The 24,923-nt window shown below is 38.3% G+C and overlaps 2 protein-coding genes across 2 annotated transcripts; one reads left to right on the forward strand and one right to left on the reverse strand.

Moving 5' to 3' along the window:
- The first annotated feature begins 148 nt into the window (after nt 1-148).
- Nucleotides 149-2,137, forward strand: LOC110745038 (Pentatricopeptide repeat (PPR) superfamily protein). Its single transcript, XM_021945100.2, has one exon. It carries the CDS (start codon nt 228-230, stop codon nt 1,620-1,622), a length of 1,395 nt encoding a protein of 464 aa, XP_021800792.1. The 5' UTR covers nt 149-227; the 3' UTR covers nt 1,623-2,137.
- A 140-nt stretch (nt 2,138-2,277) lies between these two features.
- SEC (Tetratricopeptide repeat (TPR)-like superfamily protein) lies at nt 2,278-10,729 on the reverse strand. Its single transcript, XM_021945099.2, has 28 exons — nt 10,363-10,729; nt 9,826-9,971; nt 9,613-9,711; nt 9,467-9,517; nt 9,082-9,198; nt 8,893-8,949; nt 8,230-8,349; nt 7,896-7,958; nt 7,722-7,800; nt 7,435-7,544; nt 7,286-7,339; nt 7,130-7,197; nt 6,946-7,048; nt 6,518-6,720; nt 5,962-6,058; nt 5,515-5,586; nt 5,337-5,413; nt 5,126-5,242; nt 4,948-5,032; nt 4,670-4,837; nt 4,275-4,385; nt 4,106-4,192; nt 3,865-3,992; nt 3,669-3,751; nt 3,416-3,521; nt 3,163-3,309; nt 2,945-3,065; nt 2,278-2,823 (listed from the first exon to the last, which is right to left on the reverse strand). Exons 1-28 carry the CDS (start codon nt 10,517-10,519, stop codon nt 2,710-2,712), a joined length of 2,940 nt encoding a protein of 979 aa, XP_021800791.1. The 5' UTR covers nt 10,520-10,729; the 3' UTR covers nt 2,278-2,709.
- Between the last annotated feature and the right edge of the window lie 14,194 nt (nt 10,730-24,923).

Genomic DNA, 24,923 nt, shown 5'->3' on the forward strand with positions numbered 1-24,923 from the left:
CGTCGTATATTATTGTTCATTCATTTACAACGTGGCAGTGGCACCATCTACATTATGTCCTTAACTGCAAAAGGATCCCTTCGCAATTTGCCAATACTACTGTAATACTTTCGAATTTGACAAAAGGATCCCTTCAGTTCGAGAATTAGGCTAAATATAAAATGCCGTTTTTACCCTAGTAGATTACGCTCTAAATCACTCAATTTTCCCAAATAACTCGAAATCGAATGACAAAACATATGTTGGCTTCCACCAAAAACTCGTTGCTCTTCTTTCTCCACCGCTCCAAACCCCATACGCACTGCGTCCTCCTCCGCCACCTCGCCACCGTCAATGCCGCTCCACAAAACGGCGTCCTCCCCACCAAGGACGACTACTTCTCAGCCATCCAACACATCACCAACATCGTACGGCGCGACCACTTCATGGAGCGCACACTCAACAAGCTTCGCATTACCGTCGATTCCGAACTCGTCTACCGAGTCCTCCGCGCCTGCTCAGCTGCAGGCACCGAGTCACTCCGATTCTTCAACTGGGCCCGGACCCACCACCCCACCTATCGCCCCACGACATTAGAGCTCGAAGAGCTGGTGAAGACGCTGGCTCGCACCAAAAAGTACGAGTCAATGTGGAAACTCCTCCAATCTATGCTAACCCATCACGGCTTAACCCTCTCTCAAGAAACCCTTTGCTTCGTTATCGAAGAATATGGCAACCACGGCCTCGTTGACCAGGCCGTTGAGCTTTTCAACCGAGCCCCCAAAACCTTTAATTGCTTGCAGACCGTGGAGGTATACAATGCTCTGCTCTTCTCGCTTTGCCAAGCTAAGCTCTTTCATGCTGCTTATGCGTTGGTGAGAAGGATGATACGAAAAGGGCTTGTCCCGGATAAGAGGACTTATTCGATTTTGGTGAATGCTTGGTGCTCCAATGGGAAAATGAGGGAGGCCCAATTGTTCTTGGAGGAGATGAGCAGCAAAGGATTTAATCCGCCGGTTAGAGGGCGTGATCTTCTCGTTGAAGGGTTGCTGAATGCCGGTTACATTGAGGCTGCTAAAGAAATGGTAAGGAAAATGGTTAAGGAAGGGTTTGTTCCTGATGTTTCTACTTTCAATTCGTTGATGGAGGCTATCTGTAAATTTGGGGAGGTTGAGTTTTGCATTGATCTGTATTGGGAAGCAAATGGTTTGGGTCTTTGTCCTGATATCAATACTTACAAGGTGTTGATACCTGCGGTTTCAAAGGTGGGTAGGATAGATGATGCATTTAGGCTTTTACATAATTCAATCGAGGACGGGCATAGGCCATTTCCAAGCTTGTATGCGCCTATAATCAAGGGGATGTGCAGGAGGGGTCAGTTTGATGATGCATTCTGCTTTTTTAGTGAGATGAAAGTTAAGGGGCATCCCCCAAACAGGCCAGTATATACCATGCTGATCACCATGTCTGGGCGCGGAGGGAGGTTTGTTGAGGCTGCTAATTACTTGGTGGAAATGACTGAGATGGGGTTGATGCCGATTTCGCGGTGCTTTGATTTGGTTACTGATGGGTTGAAGAATTGTGGGAAGCATGATATGGCTAAGAGGATTGAACAATTGGAAGTTTCTCTCCGGGGCACATGATGTTTCAACTTAATCAAGTGTCAAGTGATGACAGTTTATTGTTGTTTGAAGCATATGACTATGATGGCGTTGCGATATGCACTGCTTCCCGAGTATGATAAAAAAAGTGGGGAGGGAGAAACGATGGAGCAGGTATTTGATCAAGGAAGAAATGATATTGGAAAGATTGCATTTCTCCGTTCAATATGCAAACTGCGACAACTGCTTTATATGCTCAATGAGGCCAAGCAGGCTCTGGATTAGCAAACATCGCGTTTCAGTCAATCTGGATGCTCAACAACAGTGACTGCTTTGAGAACATGACAGCAAGAAGGATAGTGAATTCAACGGGACCAAGTAAGTTCCAACCATCAGAACTGTCCGCCATTGATCATTTTATTATCTTTTGGTGAATTAGTTGAAAATGCCCCTCTGATGGCACACGGGCTTAGTGCATGTGCTGCTGATATATGCTTAGGGCTTGAACTAGCCTTTTGATCTTATTCGCATAATCGAGGCGAGTCCCCTGCTATTTATCCCCTAATGTTTTCTGTTCATAAATTGATTATTTGTTCATGTATACCATTCATCTCCCTCTAAGATGTACCACTGCTTCACAAACCCTCAACCAATTTAATGTTATCAGAGGCATAAAAGCATATTTATAACCGAAAAGTGGGGTAAAAGCAGACGGAACCAATACGTTACCATTAATGATACAACGGACGATGCCAGGGATACAATCAACACACAAGTATAACATACACAGCTGAAGCCTTATCTCTATTAGCAAACGCATGGCACAAAAACCACAATGAACAGAGCAAGACCCCAGCGGATAATCTGCACAAATTTATGACCATTATCTCCATTATTTAACAGGAGTACAAATCGCATGATTATGTGGGGGCTGATATGAGGGGAACGTAAAGAAGGGGCGAGCGAGAGAGAGAGAGAGAGCAACGCTTCGTCAAGCAAGATCTCCTCCATAAACTAGAAACACGTCAAGGATTCATCATCTGGGTATTATGAATTTCCTAATCCATAGAAGTAACTTCCCTATCTTGCTTCTCTCCTAAATTATCTACAATCCCGTCTAATTTCTCTTCTATCTATCATAGGGGAACTCTAAATCATTCTCAGCAACTTTGAAATGCTGGGGCTTCTGGCCTGAGCAATGCAGATTCCACATCTTGAAATAAGCCCTTTCCAGATTCCTCACCTGCAACACGTGTTGTTACAAAAGGTTACTAAGCTGCTCTTTTCTTTTCCATATGGGAAGTCGTATGAGACAACAGTTTGAAGATGCAAACAATTTTGAAGGTACAATATAAACTACTCACCCAGCGTGCTGTGTCAAACAGAGGACAAGTCAGCCGGGCTGCCTTGAGCTTGTTGGCAAGAGCATGGAGCTTCGGGGGATTCAATGCCAGAGATACTGCCTTCTCTTCATACTCTTTCATACTATAGGAAGTCAAAACATGAAAATAAAATTGTTACAATTACAAAGAAAGCCTGCAGAAATAAGCATTTCATAAAGTGACAAGGGCAGAGCAAATACTTGCTGACAATCATCTCCTCTCCCAGTCCAGTGGCGAGACACAGTGATCCAGCAACCCTGGTTGCCATCTTTTCAAGGGGAAGGGTCACCATGGGCAAACCTGCCCATAGAATATCCGTGCCTGTAGTATGTGCATTGCACAAAGGCCTAAAACAAAAAAAATCCCAAAATCGAAAATTCTGAGGTTATTGCATAGAAAGAATAAAAGAGAGCCTTAAGATTTTTAAATGAATCAAGGTCAAAAGAATATTACGTGTCAAGGAATAAATCTGCTAACGCACTGCGCCTGATATGTTCGCCTTTCATGGCAACATCTGTGAAGATGATTTGGTCTGGCTGCACCCCTTGAGCAACAGCATCTGAACAAAGTCCAATAAGTAAACAAATATCACAAATAAAAATAATGGTTTTTACTTCAGACTGAAAGGTAAAATGTCATTATAAACTAGTAGAGGTTTAAAGGAACGGGATCAATTCATTATCAATTAGTAAACCATTCCACCTACATGCACGAAGTCTCATTTCGCCTGCAGCCGGGAATCTGAGGAGCCAGAGTGCACTGTTGGGCACACGTTTAAGAATGTTGCACCTAGAACACAGAAAAACTTGTGAGGTGCCAAATTAGGTACAATGTGCACTTGTAGAATTCTTTCTTTAGGAATTGCACCTATGGATATGAAGGGAGGAACATCTTGATATTACCAAGTATTAAAGATTTCAGGATCCATTTTGTACAACTGATTGAAGCATGCAAATATAAATTTATCCTCGGGCAGACCATAATCTGATCGCTTGTGCCCACAGCTTGGATCCAATACATCTTGATTTTTCTGAACACAACATTAATAGGTCATTCAGGTGTCATGTACCTTCCCTCAAATTAAATATAATAATAAAAACTAGAGAGGTTTTCTATAATATGCTTATTTAAAAGAATACTGACCTGTTTATAATCATTCACAAAGTAGCAATGGGGGAGATGAACAAGCTTCTCAGAGTAAATATGCGAGAAGCGTAGAGGTGAAACAAACTGAAAGCAAAGACACAGCATGTCAGACAAGTGCGGACAACAACATGAAGCCATTCAAGACATAAGGTGGCCCAATTCAAACCTCATCAGTGACCAAGTAATCGATGTAATTTGCCCCCGTTGTACCAGGGAACCCCATATATGAAACCTGAATAGGTGCTGGCTGCATAGCGAATATTTCATTTCTTGCCCCCTGCATGATTAAAGTACCATCAAGTCATTCCAACAAGTAACAACAGACATGGGTAACAAAGTAGATCATTAGAAACCGATTGAAATAGAAAAAGAAATAGAAAAAGAAATAGAAAAAGAAAAAGAAAAAACTAATTGAAGTAGTATTAACTCCCCAACAATAATTATAACCAAATAACTAGAAAAATGAACGGGCAAATTTTCTAGGTCCACGTAATGCTTACAATACGCCTCCCCAAAGAAGATTTAAGGTTGAGAAACAAAATATCAACCGACGAGGTATACCTTTGTATAACCATTAAGGTTAATTAAGATCTGTATTTTATCTTCATTAATCATTTTGGCAATCATGTCTGATGACAAAGATGACACATCCACGAAGTGCTCCGCTTCAGACTGGATACGTTGTCTCCATTCTGTTCCATCATTTGCACTCAAGGCATAACAGAAAACCTATATAAGAGTACGCTTAGTTCAAACAGGTAGTATTTGACCCAAAAAAATTTCAAACAGGTAGTAATGACACAGATGGAACCTAAACAAAAGAGTACAAAATTACAAACCTCAACATTGTCCTTATTGTGCATGCCAAAAATAGATCCCATAAGATGTGACAAAGGGTGATTACCAAAGTCACTACTTACATATCTGCAAATAAAAAAAGATGCTCATACGGTTAACCAAAAGTAGAGACACAACAAATAAAGAGATTAACCTCAAGCACATCCAGTCAAAACATACCCAACCCTTAGTCTCTCAGGTCCACCATTGCGCTTTATGGAAATCGGAGCAGGATGGTTGAAGGAAGAAAGTCCAAATCGGGATGCAATTATGGAGCAGTGTGCAGCATATTTACGGCTGCAATATGGAAGAAAAAATGGTGAATGAGATTTAATAAATCAGTCCTGCTGGTTACCTACTGTTGCAAAAATACTGACCATACGAACTATACCTGATTTCAAGTGCCAAAATTGGCTCAATAGGATATGCTATTGCGTGGAAAGGTTGCACGCTAGGCAGAAGAGACATCTGAAATGAGAAGAAAGTAGCATTCAAGTAACTCTAAGCAGAGTATAGTGATAATGAGACAGATTGAAATAAGACTATACTTATGACATATGAAAACTAACATTAATCTGCCTCTTGATAATGACTTCAACTTCAGAAAACATTTTGTCACGGTCCTCCCAACTGCATACACACTAGAATATACATTCATATTCAATTAGTTTATATGTAAAGAAAAAAGATTGCAACCAACACAAGACATTTATGTAGTCCATATATTCCATGCATACAGCATTCACAAGTAAATGAGCATCCCTATGTAGTCTAAATCAACCAACATAAAGGCAAATCTATAATCGTGGATACGTAACACCAAGAATTTCAAACAGTATAGGCATGTTTATCTGTGTTGAGTTTTGAGCACATATCAACATGGACAGAGCTGCTAATGCACCACATAGATATTTTAATAAGTACAATTTATATTCGTTCAAATTTTACGTCCAAACTAAAAACACTAAGAACTTTTGTCAAATCTCTTCACCACCGACATTGAGTTCAGATAGTACCTGTAATGTATGTAAAAGATTACAAGTTGCCTCTGGAAAGTCGGGTCGAAGGAGCAATGCCTGTTTATAGCTCTTAATAGCAGCATCCACATGTCCACTGCAAGATATATGAATTCACGAAATTTTAGTTCCACACATATGGCTGTGATGGTTTTCCACATCCTTCAAAGGCATATAGCTTCCTCTACTGAACTAAAATTTACCAAGTTGGAGTTTGTTAAGTATCCAAAGATGAAATGTCCTTCATCTAGAATGAAAGTAAATGTTTCTTCCCAAAGGGCAGTGCTTACTATGGATTGCATATTTTCAATACCATCAATAACAGAATCAAATGGATTGAATTAAGAGGGTCAAAATAAGAACGAGAATCCCCAAGGAAATTCCACTTTGTAATGGGCTAAACTGGCTGCCCCCAGAAACCTGGAAGATCCTACTCTTTCCGTCCACCCAAGACCACAATCCTAAAGAGCTTCAGTACAGGATTTATTCTTCATATGGGATACTAAACAGCATAAACAAATAAGATTACTGACAGTAAAAACTGGAGTAGCCATACCTATCCTTGTAAGCTGAAGCCAAGTTTGCATGAGCTTCAGCCATAGTTGGCCGGATAGATATAGCATGTATGTAGTCCTGAATAGCTTCACTGACTCTTCCAATCTCTTTGTATGTGTTCCCCCTATTGACAAGCCCATCAGCTGCCAATGGATCAATGCGAAGAACCTCATTGTAGCAAGATATTGCATCTGCATAATTCCCCTGTGATGGAAAAAGGTGATAAAGAAACAACTTAGCAATTCAACTAGGAAAAACTGGACTACTGTGCTCATAGAATTCTTATTCTTCTCTTTTTGGATTTTATGTCTTAATCCTAGAAATCAGGCCTTCGCGCTAAATTGTTTTTTTTTGGGGGGGGGGGGGGGGGGGGGTTCTCACTTCTTGCATCCATATAAAAGTGGAAAACCATAATTAAGCAACCAATACCTGTTGTTTATAGATGATGGCAAGATTATTAAAAGGAGCAGACAATCCAGTTGTTACAGTCAGCGTGGCCTTATAATATGAAGCAGCAGCTGCCACCATGTTCCTGCATATAAAAAACCATCACCATCCAAAACTAATTGTCTAAACAAAAAAAAAGATTCTAAAGTACTTCAAGTTCACATACCACTCCATATAAATATTCCCCAGGTTAGTAAGTGCTTGTGGATGGTTAGGTTGTAAAGTAAGGCATTGCTGCATGCAGGAACATAAAATGTTAAGCAAAACGGAAGATTATATGCAAGCAATTCAAAAAAACCCTAACACAGCAAGTTGAACCTACATTGTAGCATTGAATTGCTTCATCCACTCTGCCAATGTCTTTCAGAGCATTGCCCTTCAAATGATGGGGAAAAGAAAAAAATATTCAAAGTCAGTGGAAGTTGCAGTTGCGAATCCAAAAATCACAACATTCTGGATATGAGAACTGACCAAATTATTGTAAGCCTCCAAAAATCTTGTATCACAAGAAATGGCTTGCTTATAATGTAGGATTGCCAACTCCAGTTGACCTTGCTCATAATACGTACTAGCCAAATTACCTGCGCCATTTGCAGTCAAAGAAAATTCATCTTATTTCTTTTGATAAAGAAGTTGACTCTGGTAAGCTATTAAATTAGCCAGTTGATACATGACAAAAGGGCCAATAACAAAGTAGTCTGATAAGTCAAGAATAATAAATAAATGAAAAGGCTAGGACATGACAAGATATTACTCACCAAAAGCCATTGCATAGTTAGGTCTTGTCTGGAGAGCACGCTGATAACACACGATAGCCTCCTGGGGCATTCCCAAAGCCTGGAAAAGGCAAAAGAAATTTCTTGTTTTTCTCCAATACAAGTCCAGCCACTTGCACCTATCCAACCTTACTGGCATTACGCATGACAGCTTACCTTATAAACATTACCCAGGTTGAGATACGCATCCGGAAAAGCAGGTTTGAGTTTCACAGCCTCCTGAGATTGGAAATTATCCAAGGAAAAAAAATACAATTTAAGAACCTTTCTGGGTAAATAGCATAATAGAATAAATAAGTCACATCCCATTAACACCCAAATTCCATATAGCTCCAGTATAATGACGGAAAAACATCAATAAGCTATGGACTTCTAAGGCAACAGAAACAGAGCAGGTATAATATAGCATGTATATAAACAAGATTATAAAAAAAAACAGCATCCGAACAGTATGAAAAATGAATAGTGAGTGAACACAACATGATGATACCTTATAGTACTGAAGGGCTCTATTAAGATCACCAGACTCCATGAAAAGACCAGCGAGATTTGACCATGCAATAGCAAAGTTTGGTTGTAAACGTAGAGCCTCGAGGTAGCAACTGTATGCCTGCACAAAAGGTTAGATTCTGACTATTTGCAGTCTTGGAGATGGTAGTTACAACAAGACCATCATCTGAGCCCTGGGCCCTGGCTTGAGGATAACAACTTGATATCTGTTTGAACTGTGAATTCACACACAGTTCCACACATGAATTATTTCCATTAGTAACTTTACTGGAGAAACATTACTAAAATTTAAATGTGGAATGGAATTAGTCCTTCCGGTAGAATGTTGAGGAAACCAATATTATTAAGCCCACACAGGCTGGGCAGGGGAAGAGTTTGGGCCTGGTGAATTTAACTAGAGTACTAGCTCAGGCTTAAGTACAAAATTCTGTAATGAATCATTCCCACTGTCATCATAACAGAAAATGACACACTGCTATCACAGTTCTAGCCAATCAGCATGGCAGCTAAGGAAAGAATGCACAGTGCTAGCACAACAGGGTACCTATGTCCTATAAATCATAATCTAGATCTTAGCTTCTATTGCGCATAAAGAGACTAAAAATTAATCCAAAAAATAAAAGCATTTGTTTCTAAGACTTACTTCTTGCACCAATCCTCTTGCCTTCATTAGATTCCCCAGATTACTATGGGCATCCACCTGTATGCCAATTTACAATTCAAGTCAGATTGCAGATATCATTGAATGCAGAATAGCATGGAACCTTGGACCAGAGGAAAGAACAGCAAGAACATCATTTCTATAGTCAAGCCAAACCAGATAAAAGCCTACCAAACGGGGATTCAAAGCAAGTGCCTGACGACAGCACTGTGCTGCCTCATCAAGCCTTCCTTTCCGCATGTATGCACTAGCTAAGTTTGACCAAGCATCACAGAAATTCGGTCGAAGCTGCAGCCAAGTAGAACAGAGATCAAGAAACGACAGAAGAGTATCAGAAGACAAGGACATCTAAACTATTCAATAACTGAACCAGAATAACTTGAACTTAAAAACAAAAGGCATCTAGATAGAATACATTCAAGAACCAAACAGAATAACTTGAACTCTACAAATTATAAATTAAAAGAAAATTTGGCATCCAATTTAATCCCTTTCTAATAATTGAGGGAAAGCATGAATAACTTATCAGAAAACAGGTATACAAGCATATACGAACCTCAATGGCAACCAAATAGTACCGAATTGCAAGGTCATTGTTGCCTTTTTCCTGTATTAAGACCAAACCAACTCAAAAATTCTGGAAAGTTATTCAACCACAAAGATAGAAGGTCAAAGTAGGCAATTGTGTGTTCATGACCTTACCTTCCAAGCATTAGCCATGTTACCGTAACACTCAGCAAAGTGTGGCTCAATTCGAAGGGCTTCTTCATTTTTGGCAATACACATATCAAATTCATGCAACTGTAATGGAATGGAGCACAAACAAGATATTAATTGATTTCAGGGTCCCAATACCAATTGAATGGCAACCAACTAGTGGACTAAAAAATTACACTTAATGAATTAAAATTGAACCTGATAATAAATTGCACCCAGTAGAAGGAGATTATCAGTGCGAATCGGGTTTCTCTCATATACAATTTTGCTATGCTCTAGTGCCTCTTTATAGTTGCCAGCCTTGTACATTTGATGAGCCAGAGACAAATGTGCGTCTTCATCAACTACATGATAAAAAATATCTTCATTTAGCCTCAAACATAAGAAATTCAAATAATTCTACAATACACGTCATATGGCTTCAGAAAATCCCTTCATCCATAAGTTTCGTTCACGTATAAGTATAACAAACACGAAACCGTAAAGACCACAACGTTTGGCCTCTGATGGCATAAAACTCAAACAACCCAGATAGGGAAAAATAGGTGAAAACCCTAACCCTAAAATCTGGATATTTAGCTTTCCCTAAAAATCCATAGCTAAAAATTTACGACCGCTAGAATCACCATTCATTGCAACACCCAAAAAAGACGGCAATTGAAGTTTGAAAGTTTGATTAAGAAAAATCAACGGTTCATATTCCAAGCAAAAAAATAAGGGATCAACAACAGGAACCTTCATGAGCATCGTGATGAGACTTGAAGGGGACCAAGCTGAGCGGCGAGGGCTCAGGCTTGGGCGCATAAGAGTCATCGCGACAGACACCGAAGTGAGCCCTAGACGCCCCAACCACCACCTGGGGCTGGCGAGCCTCGCCCTGCACCGTGATCATCGTGATACCTCCTTCTCACCCCCGATCACTACCATCCAACTACGATCGGACGGCCCACTCTTTCTCGAGTTGTCTGGGTCTGCCCCTTGGCCTTTGTGCTTTTTTTTTTGTTCTTGGGTTGTGGAGTTTGCGTGCGTTGTACAATTGGAAACGGGTTTTGGTTTGATATGTGTTGCTGTGTCGTCCTGGTGCGAAGAGGAGACAACGCGACAGAAAGAGGGGTTTAAATAAAAGGAGAGAGAAGAAGTGGGGTTGAGGGCGAGGAGTGATCTGGGCCGTGGGATGCGGAGCGGTGATTGAGATTCGAGAATGATGTCGTATGGGTTGAGTTGTAATTGGATGAGATTCGATTAATTTATTTGGAGTTTCACCTAAAAAGTAAAAAGAACTTGACTTATTTGGACGCGTCATCTATACAAAAGCGCGTATATTTAATTCTTTTCTCATAAAAATCTTTTACACTCCAACTCTACCCATTGGGCCAATAACTGGAGCAGAGCCCACCTGCCCTATGCAGGCCGATCGTAATCAACTAGTTGGGCTAGGCCTATAGTTGTTCTCTTTTCTTCTTTTTTCTTTTAAGTTTGGGTAATGCTATGCTTACCACATAAATCTACCACATTTTAATACCATCTTACATGGCAGCTGATGTGGACAACCACCTCATTAAAATTATATTAATTTTTTTTTTAAGGAGATAATATTTTCTATATTTTTCTTTAGTTAAAAATTTATAAAAATAAAAAAAACTAAACTAAACCCTACGACCACTTTTCACACGTCTCTTTGCCTCCCCTAATTCTCTCTCTCCCTCCTTCCTCTCCTCCCCATCGCAGTGCTTCGCCGGACTCCTGCCACCACTCCTCCCCATCGCAGGTGCTTCGCCGGACTTCTGTCACCGCTCCGCCAGACTTTTGACTCCATTCCACCGCTCTACTCCTTCCTTCACGGTTAAGATTCTTTTTCTGTTTAGCTTAACCTTCCTCCACCAGTCCTCCCCATCGCAGGTGCTTACCACGGACTTTTGCCACCACTCCGCCAGATTCTGACCCTGTTCCTCCGCTCTACTCCTTCCTCCACGGTTTTAGGTTAGTAAACCTTCGTTATAACTTTTTTTTTTTGTTTTGCTTACCTTGTTTTTTTTTTTTTTTTGGATGAATGCTTTCTTCTCATACACGGTTGCTGAATCGTTAATTTATTTGTTTCAATCAGTATTCAAATTAAGTTTTTTTTTTTACCAGTTAAACATGCTTTTCTTAAGAACCTGTAATAACTTGACTGTAGTATACCATTGAGATATAACTTTCCGTTTCTTTTTTGGCTTATGTTGTTTCTTTTTTTAGTTTAATGTTTTTGATACGTTAATTTGTTTATAATTCTCTCTTCTTCTCTTTTTAGTCATTAGATGAACTGATTGACCGTAGTATTGAAATTTTGGTATTATATGCTTATGTATCATAAGCTCATGTCCTATATGATGTAGGAATGGAAGAATATTCAAATATTTCTGCAAGTTTAGAAATTATTGATGAAGATGAAGTTGTTGAACTGGAATCTGATGGGATTAGAATTGAAAATAATGGAGATGATGAGATTGCCATGGACAATAGAACAGATGTGAAAGAAAAAATACAAGAGCCGATGGTTGGAATGGTGTTTGACAATATTTATGAGTTAATTCAATATTATAGAGAATATGGGAAACAATCTGGCTTCCCAGTGATAAAGAGGTCATCAACAAAAGGAGATGATGGAGAGTTGAGAGTCATCACTGCAAGGAACTCATGTGGCTTTTTTTTATTTTTATTATAGCAAGTACCTGTAAGGTTCATGAAAAAGCTATTCTCATATGCCCAGCGAATCCTTAATTAAAAAACACCCAAAAAAAACTCAATCAGATGTAGATGCAAACACAGTAAAGAAACCCATCAGAAAATTAAACAAATTCATACCCACCCAGAAAATTAAAAAAGTAAAACTCATTCATCCACACCTTATGAATTCCAGTCCTGATTTTCTTTAGATAAATTGCTTTGTGCGATATAGGTGTACTAAACCAAACACCAAGAGGACTTAATTTGAAAAAGAATCTTAAGAAAACTTAATTTGAATACTGATTGGAAACAAATAAATAAAGGATTCAACAATCGCTTATGAGAAGAAAGCATTCATCCAAAAAAAAAAAAAAAGGGTAAGCTAAACAGAAAAAGAATCTTAACCGTGGAGGAAGGAGTAGAGCGGTGGAATGGAGTCAGAAGTCTGGCAGAGCGGTGACAGAAGTTCGGCGAAGCACCTGCGATGGGGAGGAGTGGTGACAGGAGTACGGCGAAGCACTGCGATGGGGAGGAGAGGAAGGAGGGAGAGAGAGAATTGGGGGAGGCAAAGAGACGTGTGAAAAGTGGTCGTAGGGTTTAGTTTAGTTTTTTTTATTTTTATAAATTTTTAACTAAAGAAAAATATAGAAAATATTATCTCCTTAAAAAAAAAACTAATATAATTTTAATGAGGTGGTTGTCCACATCAGCTGCCATGTAAGATGGTATTAAAATGTGGTAGATTTATGTGGTAAGCATAGCATTACCCTTTAAGTTTTGTATACAAATAATAGTTGTTCTCTTTTCTCCATCTTTTCTCTTTTCTTCTTTTTTCTTTTAACTTAGGTACAAAGGGGTGGGTTCAGCCGTTCACCCACACGTGCTCTTTTAGTTTGTATTAGTATTTAACTTTGTAGAGCTTTTATCCATTTTTTTTCTTTTTATTTGTTTCCAAAATGTACGTTTTTTTTTAAAATACAAAAGATAATTTAAATTATTTGGGTGCAAAGAGGGAGAGTTCACTTATCCCTAATGTATTTGAATAGAAAATTTAAAGAAAATAACAGGTATAAAAAAGGAGTCGGGCCTCATCTCATCTCCATTTCATTTCAGGCAAGCCTTCATACCAATATAATTCTAGAAACTTTGAAAAAAGTCTAATCTTAAAAAGCTCAGGGGAAAAAATATGATGACTTTCTCTCTATCTAAACACAAGCATTTAACCAAGGTGGTTTGTGTGAGTGGTTCGGCACTCTCATTCCTTAAGAGAGGTCAGGGGTTCGATCCCTGCTCTCGTACGGAATCACCAATTTGGCCAACACTTTACCCTTTACGGGCCGAGCCGGTGTGAGTGGGGATTAGTCTGGGTTGTGGTTAAGGCTTAAAGGTGCCACCCATAGTTGGGGCCCATCCAGGACTACCTCATGGTTCAGATAAAAAAAAAAAACACAAGCATTTGAGTTCTAAGATATTATACTGCGAAGATATATGAAGCATAATGCCAAACAGATAAGGGTATTCTAGCAAGAGTACTTGAGTGAGACAACTCTTCTGATCAAAACCAAGTCTACAGACAGACCAATGAGATGAGATATGATACACAACAACCAATTTATTTGCTGATTAAGGAATCATTATTTTTCGTGATACACAATGTTATCATATTTGAGAGAAAAAGTTTCAATTGTATTATCTCATCATTTACAATGTGTAATTTAGTTCATCTAACAGATTGCACCTTAATTACAGAAAACAATTTTCTACAAAAAAGAAAAAACATGAACAGAAACCTCCCTCCTTCAAATTTAACAAGTCTTATACAACAGGAACAGCAGCCTCAATTTTTGCAAATGTTATGTTTCTAAACTTGATTGTGATATGTTTTTTGGCTCCAACCACAGACTGTTTCTCGGTCATGGATGATTCATTAGCTTCATCTTCTTTCTTGCTCATCGACGATCCAACAGCTTCCATGCTGTCAGTACCACCATTAACATCTTCTTTCCCCTCTTCTATCTTGCTCATGGACGACGATGATCCAATAGCTTCCTGGGGATCTTTAACATCTTTATGCTTAACAAGTGCGAAGCAGATACGTTCTTGGTCGACAAGATTGGGATCGGAAACTCGAAACGTCCACACCTGAAGCATATCCTTTGCCTTAAAGTTATTAGTCTTATCTGTAAAAATCTTGGACCAGCCACTGTTTAACACATAGGAATAGCTGGTTTTAAAGACCCACCTCTTCATCCTTAATTCATACTCTGTTAAACATGGATCTATTACTCTCACTTCTAATAATCCACCACCTTTCAATTTTTCCTTGAGTTCTTTACCCAGAAACTTTTTGTTAGACAGTTGATTCTTTGGCATCGAGAGACGGTCATGGTGTGGGTTCAAATCAGTATCATGAAGTATCTTATACATCAGAAATTGTAAGTGGTGGCCCTGCATGGATTCAATCATGTTCTTCAATTCTATAGGAGGCGCGTCAGGAGGTGTACAGGGTTTTGATGGAAGAGCTGATCCCTTGCTCACTGCTTTCTTGGCCTTCTCCTTATTCTGCTTATTTTCCTTCTTCATCATCAACTTCCTGGCTTCATCTTCATCACAATCATCCTCATGTTTCCTCTTCCTGCTTTCGAAACCTCGCTTCTTAATTTTCTCAAGGTAATTTCTAGCAGCAGCAGCTTTTTCATCTATGTGATTATAATTAGTCTCTGTGCTAACCACCTTCCTCTTCTTGATCACTACTTGGGCTTGGTCCTTGCCAGGTACCGTGCGTTCTCTCTTGTTCGAAATCGAAACATTCGATTGTTGTGCTTCCTTGGATTTTCTTTGAAGTTCATGAATGAGATCAAACACAACTCTTTCTGTCAGCAGTTTAGATACTTCTTCTGGGTCTGCTGGGTCTGTTGCCACTGCTTTAACCTCTGCCACAATTTGGTTAAAGGACTCGTCAACCAACTTCTTCTTTCTCAAATGATCTTCCAATCTCATCATCATCGCCATCTTCAATTTCTGAAACAAAGATGGAGATGCAGTTGGAACAACAATGCTACTTGGAAAGAATTAATTTATAACCGCAACCCTTTCCTTATTGATCAACGAAAAGCTTCATCCCAAACCCACAAGGACAAATTTGAATTACTCACCGGGATTTGTAATCCTTCTTTCGCCTGGATTTATCGCATTTACTTTTTAACAGTATGCTTTCACTGAATTACAGAACCTAATTTCCTAGCGAATTTACCCTTTTAGCTAATCTACAATACACGGGCTTGCCAAAAAGACAAAATCTGTTTTTCTGTTTTTCTTTTTTCAGATGGAAAGCCAGAAAATTCTATGTCAAAAAGTTTAGTAGAAAAGTCACACAATCAAATTACGGTAGAAAATCTCAACGAATCCAAAAAAATAATAATAATAATCGGAATCCTTATTGGATTCTTTTTTTTGGACGAAATCCTTATTGGATTTGGACATGCGAGACAATTAAAGAAGCCAGATGGATTAAACACGACATAGTTGTTCTCCTTATTCTTCACTACTAATATAGGAAACCCTTTTTTTTTGGAAAACTAATATAGGAAACTTGATGCCCAAGTAATTGAGAGTACACTTAGGGTTTGGTGGGTGATTTCCTAATTAGTTAATTACTTGGTGGTATTGGGGTTTCTACTCTCCTCTTATTGCAACTACGAACCCTTGTATTTTATTAGAGTACTGATCCCACACCTCTATATAACACAAAGATTGTTTTTGTTTCAGACAAATTATACATCAGGCAAACCGAATTAATTAGGCGGATGCAGATGAAAGGCAAGGCAAAGATCAAAGGCCTTGTAAATAGGCTCAGAAGATATGCTTGTTTGACATCCAATGTCATTGATGAAGCAAACCATGCTCATCATGATCAAACTCCGCCGTCTGATCACCTTAGCGGCCATGAGCATATTAGGCAAAGCTACAATGCCGGTTTGAACGAAAAGGCACTCAATGTCCCCAGGTGGGACTATTGCCATAGGTTTTGGGAGGACACTGTTAGGCTGGAACAAGATATCAAGGCATTAGTGACAGAGCTTGCTCCAGCCGCTACTACAATTAGATCATCTAGACCACCTGTTGTGTGGATTTCAGCTGCACCAAAATGGATTCAGTTGCATCCTCAACTTGTGATACTCGCAAGTGCACGAGCCGTTTGGTAGTATAGCATATGTAAGTGCGAGGTCGATCCCACGAGGATTGGTGATTGAATGATCCAATTCATTTTCCCTACACAAAACAGAAATGAAAAAAAAAGGAAATAAATAAAACAAGGAAGAAAGAAAATAACTAACTCAAGTAGATAAGTTCCCAAGTTCAATTAGATTAATGGATTGATTCTAGCTAAAGTATGATTAAGCCATGGTGTGTGGTCATAACCTTGTGTTCCTAATTCCCTAATTTGATCATTTGTTGTCTAACCTAAAATTAAGCATTAGGAACCCATTAAGCATAGAAGAACAATTTAAACAACCAAGCATGTATCTAATCCCTGTTGTCGAATGTCCATACATACTCTTCCTATTCATAGTTCAATTCGAATTAAAGCATGGTGTCTACTCTTAATTCAAACCAAGATAGCTAACATGCAAGCCTAAATGGTGATCAATCATTCAAACTAGCATATTAACTTATAAGCATAATGAATAAGAACAAAAACCATAATTGAAACTTGGAAACTTATCAAACTTGAATACTTAAGAAAGAATGTATATTACAAGAAAAATAAATTACAACTAAGAAAACATTAAAGAGAGACTAAGAGAACTTTGAGGAAGAAAGGAGAAGTGTTTGGGAAAAGTGTTTGAGGACATGGAGGCTTTTTGGAGAAGAAAGTAGAAGTAGAGAGTTGTTTGAGAAAGTGTTTGGAGAACATGGAGAATGTTTGTGAACTTGGAGACTTTGGGAACTTAGGTAGTGGAGAGAAAGGTGTTTGTGAAGTGTTTGAGACATGGAGACTTTTGGAAGAGAAGGGAAATGTGTTTGAGAACTTTAGAGATGGGAGAAGTGTTTGAGAGATTTGGAGAAGAAAATTTAGTAGAATGATCTTATTACAACAATTGAGAACTACAAAGGAAACTAAGAGAATTTGAGGGAGAGAAGGGAAGGGAGCTCTAGAGAAGTGTTTGAGAGCTCCCCCCCTTGGGGTGTGTTTACAAGCTTGGGAAACCTCACTATATATAGGCCTAAGGAAGCTGAAAATCTGAATTAAGTATGGCTAATGCATACAACACTTTGTTTTATAAAATCTGAAATGGTTGATGCACTTCACTAATAAATCCCACCAGCAGCCCTAGCTCATCTTCATGTCACCATGACCAAGCTTCCAACCAGAAATAATAGCTCATCCTGAGGTCAGCATGACCAGCAACTTCAAGGGCTTACGAATTGGGCTTCCCTTAAGCAAATTAAGACTTTAAGCACTCAAACTTGAAGTTCAGAATGTCTTCTTTCCAGCCATATATCATTTGGGTCAATCCAAGGTCGGAGGAGGAAGTTAAGGCCAAAACAAATTGCTAACTCATTTTGCGCGCTGATAAAATCCATCCTGAGCATGGCTCTGTGTTTGCTAGGTAACAGACTCCACAATTATCCAATGAGGCTGAATTTCGGATATGTTATAGTATACACCCATTGGAACAACTTTCATGAAGAATGTGGCCTCATCCGAGCTATGTAGGTTGCTGAAACAAAGCTTGCAATATGACCTACGAAACTGGGCTGGCAGGGGACTGTAGCCAAAATTGAGTTTGTCTTTAAGCTCTTCATCCATTCATCCAAATTAGGCCCTAACATGCATGGATTGCATCATTTACTATCCAAAGCCCTCATTATTACCTAAAGCTCAATGAACTGAAAGATAAACACAAAAAGGATTAAAAGCACAAGTTTAACTCAAAAACATAACCAAATCATAAGCTAGAAGGGTACAAAATGATATACAATTATGAACCGATCAAATACCCCCAAACCTAGATTTTGCTAGTCCTCGAGCAAAACAAAAGGAAAACAAAGATAAAAACAAACAAGAAGTTAACTAGACCACTTTCGTAGGTAACTCGATTGCATTGAGCATATGCAACAAGCCTTTAAACCTCTAGGCATCCCTAGTAGGAGGAGTTGTGTCTCCTGAGGGTTTAACAGATACGATACCCACAAACGTTTTACTGACTCTGTAAAACAAGGTAATTAGAAAACTTAAAAGATTGTTAGTCCGTAAGCAAAATAAAAAACAAAAACAAAAATAATTACAAAAACAAAACAAAAATAAAAATAAAAATAAATAAATAAAAACTCAAAACAATCTTTCCGAACATTTTATGAAGATAAATGACTCATGCACATGACTCAAAAGTTTAAAAGCTCAATTTTAGACATTATTTACAAGGCGGCAAAGTTCAAAACATAACATGTTCAAAGTGTATTAGTGTGATAGCCAAATGCAACAAATTCCCCAATCTTAGTTTTCACACAATTTCAAAAATCATACCAAGCACAAATGCTACTTCAAATCTCACCGAAGTTGTCCTCTCACAAATGAATCACTCAGAAGAGGGCTACAATGCAACACTCAATTATAAACATGAGATTAGAGTTAAATCATAAGGGACTTAACTCAAAATAGGAAAATGAAGAACTTGCATTAATATGATCTCAAGAAGGATGCCAAACACTTAAAAGTAGAAAAATGGATGCAATTCAACCACATGACATTTAAGATCAATTTAGGTCTTTAGTATAGGTTGTAATGGGGCCAAGGGTGTAAGGTGAGTAAGAAATGAAAGGTATGGATAATACAAAGTCCAAGGAACTCGCAATGTAAGAGCATAAAACAATTGTTTACAAGACTTCGAATCATCACGATTAGATTTTTTTTTCTTTTACATGATCAAAACTCCTTATACCTTCATTTACATTGATTCAAACTCCTTTCCAAACACCAAATTATTTTGAAGGCCCAAAAATGAATTTTCAAACAACCGCCACTTAATCACAACTTTCTCTTTTCTTTCACCAATTGTGTGATTTTTTTTTTTTTTTTTTTTTTTGATGTAATATCCCTTCCCAAACTTAGCCTGAAAAACACATCCGAATTAGAGCTCATGAATTCCTTAGAAAGGTAAATATTTGTTTTTCGGGCTAAGGTGAGGAAATATAATTGGTAAAATGAAAGAAAAGGTTTACATGTAGGCTCAAAATGGTAAACAATGGAAAATCATGCTTAAGCATGCATAAGGTTAGCTTGAAAGGCACAAACGATCCAAAGAATGCCTTAATATCACTTCTTAAAATGTCATGAAGTCAAATTGCATAAGAATGAATGACTTTTAAGTGATCAACCAAATCAATGAATAATGAGATCAAACAACAACTTTGATGACAAGAAAATAAGAGTATGTGTATAACACTCATGAAATGAAGCACAAGGCTCAAAAGCTCACATTATATGGTTATATAAGTCTAATTTATGCTTGATACAATTATTTGGGTCATGCAAATCCTTTAATTGGAAAATTATGAAACAAATGGCAAGTGCAAAGAAGGTTTCGAACATGTCATGCTAGAACGATGCCAAATTAATTAATTAATTAATTTTTTTTTTACAATAAACATTTACAAGGAAAACAAAATAAATAATAAATAAAATTCAATTTTCATTTAAGTCATGCAAACATTTATCACAATCTCATCAAATGTGTTCGGAAAGTGAATAAAATCAAAATCAAAATCAAAATCAAAATAAAAGCAAGACTTAACAAAATAAAATAAAAATAAAAACAAGCAAATAAAAAAATAAAAAAATAAATTAAGGAAAAACCAAATTTACATGCTAAACTCCAATACCCCCAAACCTAGAAATGAACATTGTCCTCAATGTTTAAAATTTAGGCACAAGCAATGTCAAACATAACAATTGAAGGTATTAAAGCAAATAAATAAATAAAACAAAAAACAAAAATAAAATAAAATAAAATAATTACAAAATAAAAAATTACAAAACAAACAAACAAATAAAAAGAAATGAAACAGTAAAACAGTCGAAACAAAAAGCCCTAAACAGACAGTCTTACGCAAACCAAAACCCAAACAATTAAAAGCCCAACCCAAAAGAAAGTTAACCCACCTTGAAACCTAAACAACGGTGAAAACCCGACCCACAATAAAATCCGAAGCCCAGACGTTTATTTTTTATTTTTTATTTTTATTTTTTTTAATTAAAAAAAAAAATGTGCATTGGGAGTGCAAAGAGTGTGATTTCTGAAAGGGAAGAGCGTGGTCCCTGATGCCTTGGTTCCTGGGGAGTCACTTGTGAAAGGGGTGAGGGACGTGTCGGCGTGCAGAGGCAGCAGTCACATCCCCCAAGCCAGAATTATTGGCTTCTTGGGTGAAGCGGGACGACTTTTTCACTAGAAGGTGGTGAAAGGTGAAAATGCAATTAAGGGGGTTGGGAAACGGGTGCGGCGACATATAGAGATAAGCGGTAAGGGCCGCACAGAACTCAGAACCGCAGCGGCTAGGGTTTAGCAGACTAAGTCTATAAAAGGTAAAAAGAAAGGGTAAAAAAAACACAAACTCAGAAACACACAAAAGAGAAAAGAAAGAAAGAAGAAAAGAGAGTGAGAAATCAAATGGCCTCTAACTACCCATTTTCGTTGGATCTCAACCTAGCTCCACCGACTCAGACACGAGGCCAAGCAGCGGCACCAGTATGGATGCCCTACTTTGCTTCCGCACGGGGGCCTGTGACAGTAACTGACTCAATACTCCTGGACAACGATGTTGCCATTGGAGTGGCTAGAAATTTAGTGACTCCTAAAGATATACGTGTTCTGGGGACAAGGGATGACAACCGGGTCGTGAGCGATGCCCTGGCACTGAGCGTGCAGAGTACGGCAACAGTCGCAAGTTTGGGTCATCGCCTACTTGCGAAGTCCCATGAGGTAGAGGTGCTGAAAGGTCAGTTGGCGGCGGAGCGAAGTATGGTTGAGGAGTGTCAGACTGCTATAAAAAGCTTGAAAAGGGAGAGGTCAAGGATAGTGGAGGTGAATCGACACCAGCTAGAAGTATTGCGGGACGAGAATAAAAACCTATCAAAAATGGTAGAGTTGTACTCTCGCGACATGCGAAAACAGCTGGAGGACCTAGACCGACCGGGTAAACGCAAACAAGCAGATCGCGAGAGTAGTTACGCTCAAGCTAAGATTGCGATCTTTGGGAGCTCAAGTGATGAGCCCCAAGAAGCTGTGCGTGAAGCCCCGGAAGAGGACAGCCAGAGGGCCAAACTCAAAGCTCCAATGGTCGAGACACCAAGCACCGAGAAGAAATGATTTCCTACTGCATTATTGTTGTTTTTATTTTATTTTGTTGTTTTTGTATTTTCGTTATTTTGTTTCGGAAATAAAAGAGTAAGGTTGCAGAAAGAAAAAGAAAAAGAAAACACACTTCCCAACTAAAATAAAACAAAGACGACAAACGGAAAAGAAAACACATTTCCCTAACTAAAATAAACTAAAGATGATAGCCGAAAGGGAAAAGCAAAAACACAAAGCTCTAGAAAATGAAAGTAACGGGCAAAAACATTAAACACCAGAAAACACGGAGGAAAAAAAAAGAAAAGTAAAGTAAAGGTGCTCCCCCTTGAAGCGATTAGGTCGAGCATGCCCGGGAAATCCGAAATGGTGTTGGCTCTCTCTCATCAGCATATGTCTATTTAAACCACACCTCTGCAAGCGGATGATACCCAGCATTTCTTCCTGCAAACTCAAGGAAAAACATCAAAAAATTCAGAAGCAAAACAAATGGCATCCTCATGCACTCACCTTGATGATCTCAACCTTGAGCTCTCACTTGCACCACCGAATGCCCAAACAAGGGCTCCTCCAAACACTGTCTTTCCAAACTCTTCATATCATCACGGCACGGCCTCAAACTTTGCTGAGGCAATACCGAACTTTTCTGAGGCACTGTCGAACAAAGCAGTGCTGCTAGGAGGCATGATTAGCAGCAAGCTCACTCCGACAGATCATCTGCATGTGGCACAGAGGTCTGATAAGGCAGCGGTAGAGGAGTCCCACAATTTAACTGTGCTCCACGCGGTCTCCGCTACCAATTTGGGCATGCGATTACTGGCGAGGACAAGGGAGTGTGCCGCGATGAGCGAGGAAATAGTTTCCTTGAAGGCTATGGTGGCGGACTTGCAGAAGCGGCTCTACTGTGCCAATCAGCACGTGGAAGCACTGCAGAGAAAAAATGAGGACCATGTGGAGTTGCTGCAGATTCTACAAGTGCGAGAAAATAGAGGCAAGCCATGATGATGATGGAGATGAAGAAGATGAAGAAGATGATGATGAAGATGATGATGATGTTGTTATTTTGTTATTTTGTTTTTTTTGTTTTTGTTTTTTTTGTTTTTTTTGTTTTTTTTTGTTTTTATGCAATGTTTGTATTGAAATAAAGTTTGTTTTTAACACTCAGAGAAAAAAAACTAACTAACTAACCATACCACGTAAATAAATACATAAACTAACTTAACAAAACAAAAACAAAGACTTAACAGAAAAGAAAACAAAGAAAATAAAAAATAAAAAAAATAATATAAATAAATAAATAAATAAATAAATAAATAAAAAAAAAAAAAAAAACTTAATTTAAAAACACACGAATATACAAGCAACTCATGGATGACCAGTTAAGGGCCTCAGAAAACACAGCCAGGGGATCCGGGAAGGTTAGAGGGGTCACAATGGTCCCGCTTAAAACCCAAACTTCTTAGACACCGAAGGTGTCGCCTATAGAACTCCTAGACACTGTATTGACGGAAGTGCTCACTGGAGTTACCATAAGTCAGCTCATATGAAAAATCTTTTTAAAATTTTTAAGATAAGAAACAAAAACAAATTAAGATAAAATGGAACAACAAACCATAAACGAAAATGAACTAAGTACTCTAAACAAATTCAAACAAACAACATAAATTGTTGTACTAAAAGAAACAAACCAATAAACCAAAGAAAAACACAAACAGCACTTTCTATCACCCGTTTATCACCATTTGGACAGATTCGTTTCTATGTTTTTCAGCTTCGACCTCTGTTCAGTTTTTAGGCTATAACTTTCCAACCGTAAGTCCAAATTTTACGTTCTTTATATGGTTGGATTCAGCACAGAAAAACAAAGAACTCAACGCGGACCAAAAGGTAAAAACAATGACGGAAAGAAACATAATTCAAAGAAGAGAAAGGATTTAAATGCTCCCCCTTGAAGCGATTAGGTCGAATGTGATGCACTTGGAGGTCGCGACTTCTCCCATTGCTCCACACTTCCCATTCTTATGATTGAGGTTGCCATCTCTCTCCATTTTTATTAAGCTATCATAAATTGCTAAAACAAACACACAAACTTGAAATGGAATTAAAAGGATTAAGAAATAAAAACTAAAATGAAAAGGAAAATCAACACACATCCAATTCCATGCTTCAAAGCAACAAGCACCAATGGGTTGTGTAAGCTGGGACTTAAACCCAGTTCTCTTGCTTGTTGGGCAATTGTCCTTTTCTGTTGGACTACAAACACAACTTGTCCATTAACGTCATTAACTTTAAAACTTGAAATTGTCTAGAAAAACATGAAAATGAAAAATAAAAATAAAACAAGTAGGGAAAAGAAATAGAACCAAACTATGTTGCCAATCCCCGGCAACGGCGCCAAAAACTTGTTGTGTGGATTTCAGCTGCACCAAAATGGATTCAGTTGCATCCTCAACTTGTGATACTCGCAAGTGCACGAGCCGTTTGGTAGTATAGCATATGTAAGTGCGAGGTCGATCCCACGAGGATTGGTGATTGAATGATCCAATTCATTTTCCCTACACAAAACAGAAATGAAAAAAAAAGGAAATAAATAAAACAAGGAAGAAAGAAAATAACTAACTCAAGTAGATAAGTTCCCAAGTTCAATTAGATTAATGGATTGATTCTAGCTAAAGTATGATTAAGCCATGGTGTGTGGTCATAACCTTGTGTTCCTAATTCCCTAATTTGATCATTTGTTGTCTAACCTAAAATTAAGCATTAGGAACCCATTAAGCATAGAAGAACAATTTAAACAACCAAGCATGTATCTAATCCCTGTTGTCGAATGTCCATACATACTCTTCCTATTCATAGTTCAATTCGAATTAAAGCATGGTGTCTACTCTTAATTCAAACCAAGATAGCTAACATGCAAGCCTAAATGGTGATCAATCATTCAAACTAGCATATTAACTTATAAGCATAATGAATAAGAACAAAAACCATAATTGAAACTTGGAAACTTATCAAACTTGAATACTTAAGAAAGAATGTATATTACAAGAAAAATAAATTACAACTAAGAAAACATTAAAGAGAGACTAAGAGAACTTTGAGGAAGAAAGGAGAAGTGTTTGGGAAAAGTGTTTGAGGACATGGAGGCTTTTTGGAGAAGAAAGTAGAAGTAGAGAGTTGTTTGAGAAAGTGTTTGGAGAACATGGAGAATGTTTGTGAACTTGGAGACTTTGGGAACTT

Source organism: Prunus avium, chromosome 6, assembly GCF_965620075.1.
Source record: "Prunus avium chromosome 6, drPruAviu1.hap1.1, whole genome shotgun sequence".
Taxonomy (NCBI): Eukaryota; Viridiplantae; Streptophyta; class Magnoliopsida; order Rosales; family Rosaceae; genus Prunus; species Prunus avium.

Coding starts and splice junctions, on each gene's coding strand:
- LOC110745038 (XM_021945100.2), top strand. CDS start 228: ATGACAAAACATATGTTGGCTTCCACCAAAAACTCGTTGCTCTTCTTT.
- SEC (XM_021945099.2), bottom strand. CDS start 10,519: ATGATCACGGTGCAGGGCGAGGCTCGCCAGCCCCAGGTGGTGGTTGGG. Junction 3,310..3,415: donor GCAGATTTATTCCTTGACAC/GTAATATTCTTT, acceptor TTTTTGTTTTAG/GCCTTTGTGCAATGCACATA. Junction 2,824..2,944: donor TGTTTGACACAGCACGCTGG/GTGAGTAGTTTA, acceptor CACGTGTTGCAG/GTGAGGAATCTGGAAAGGGC.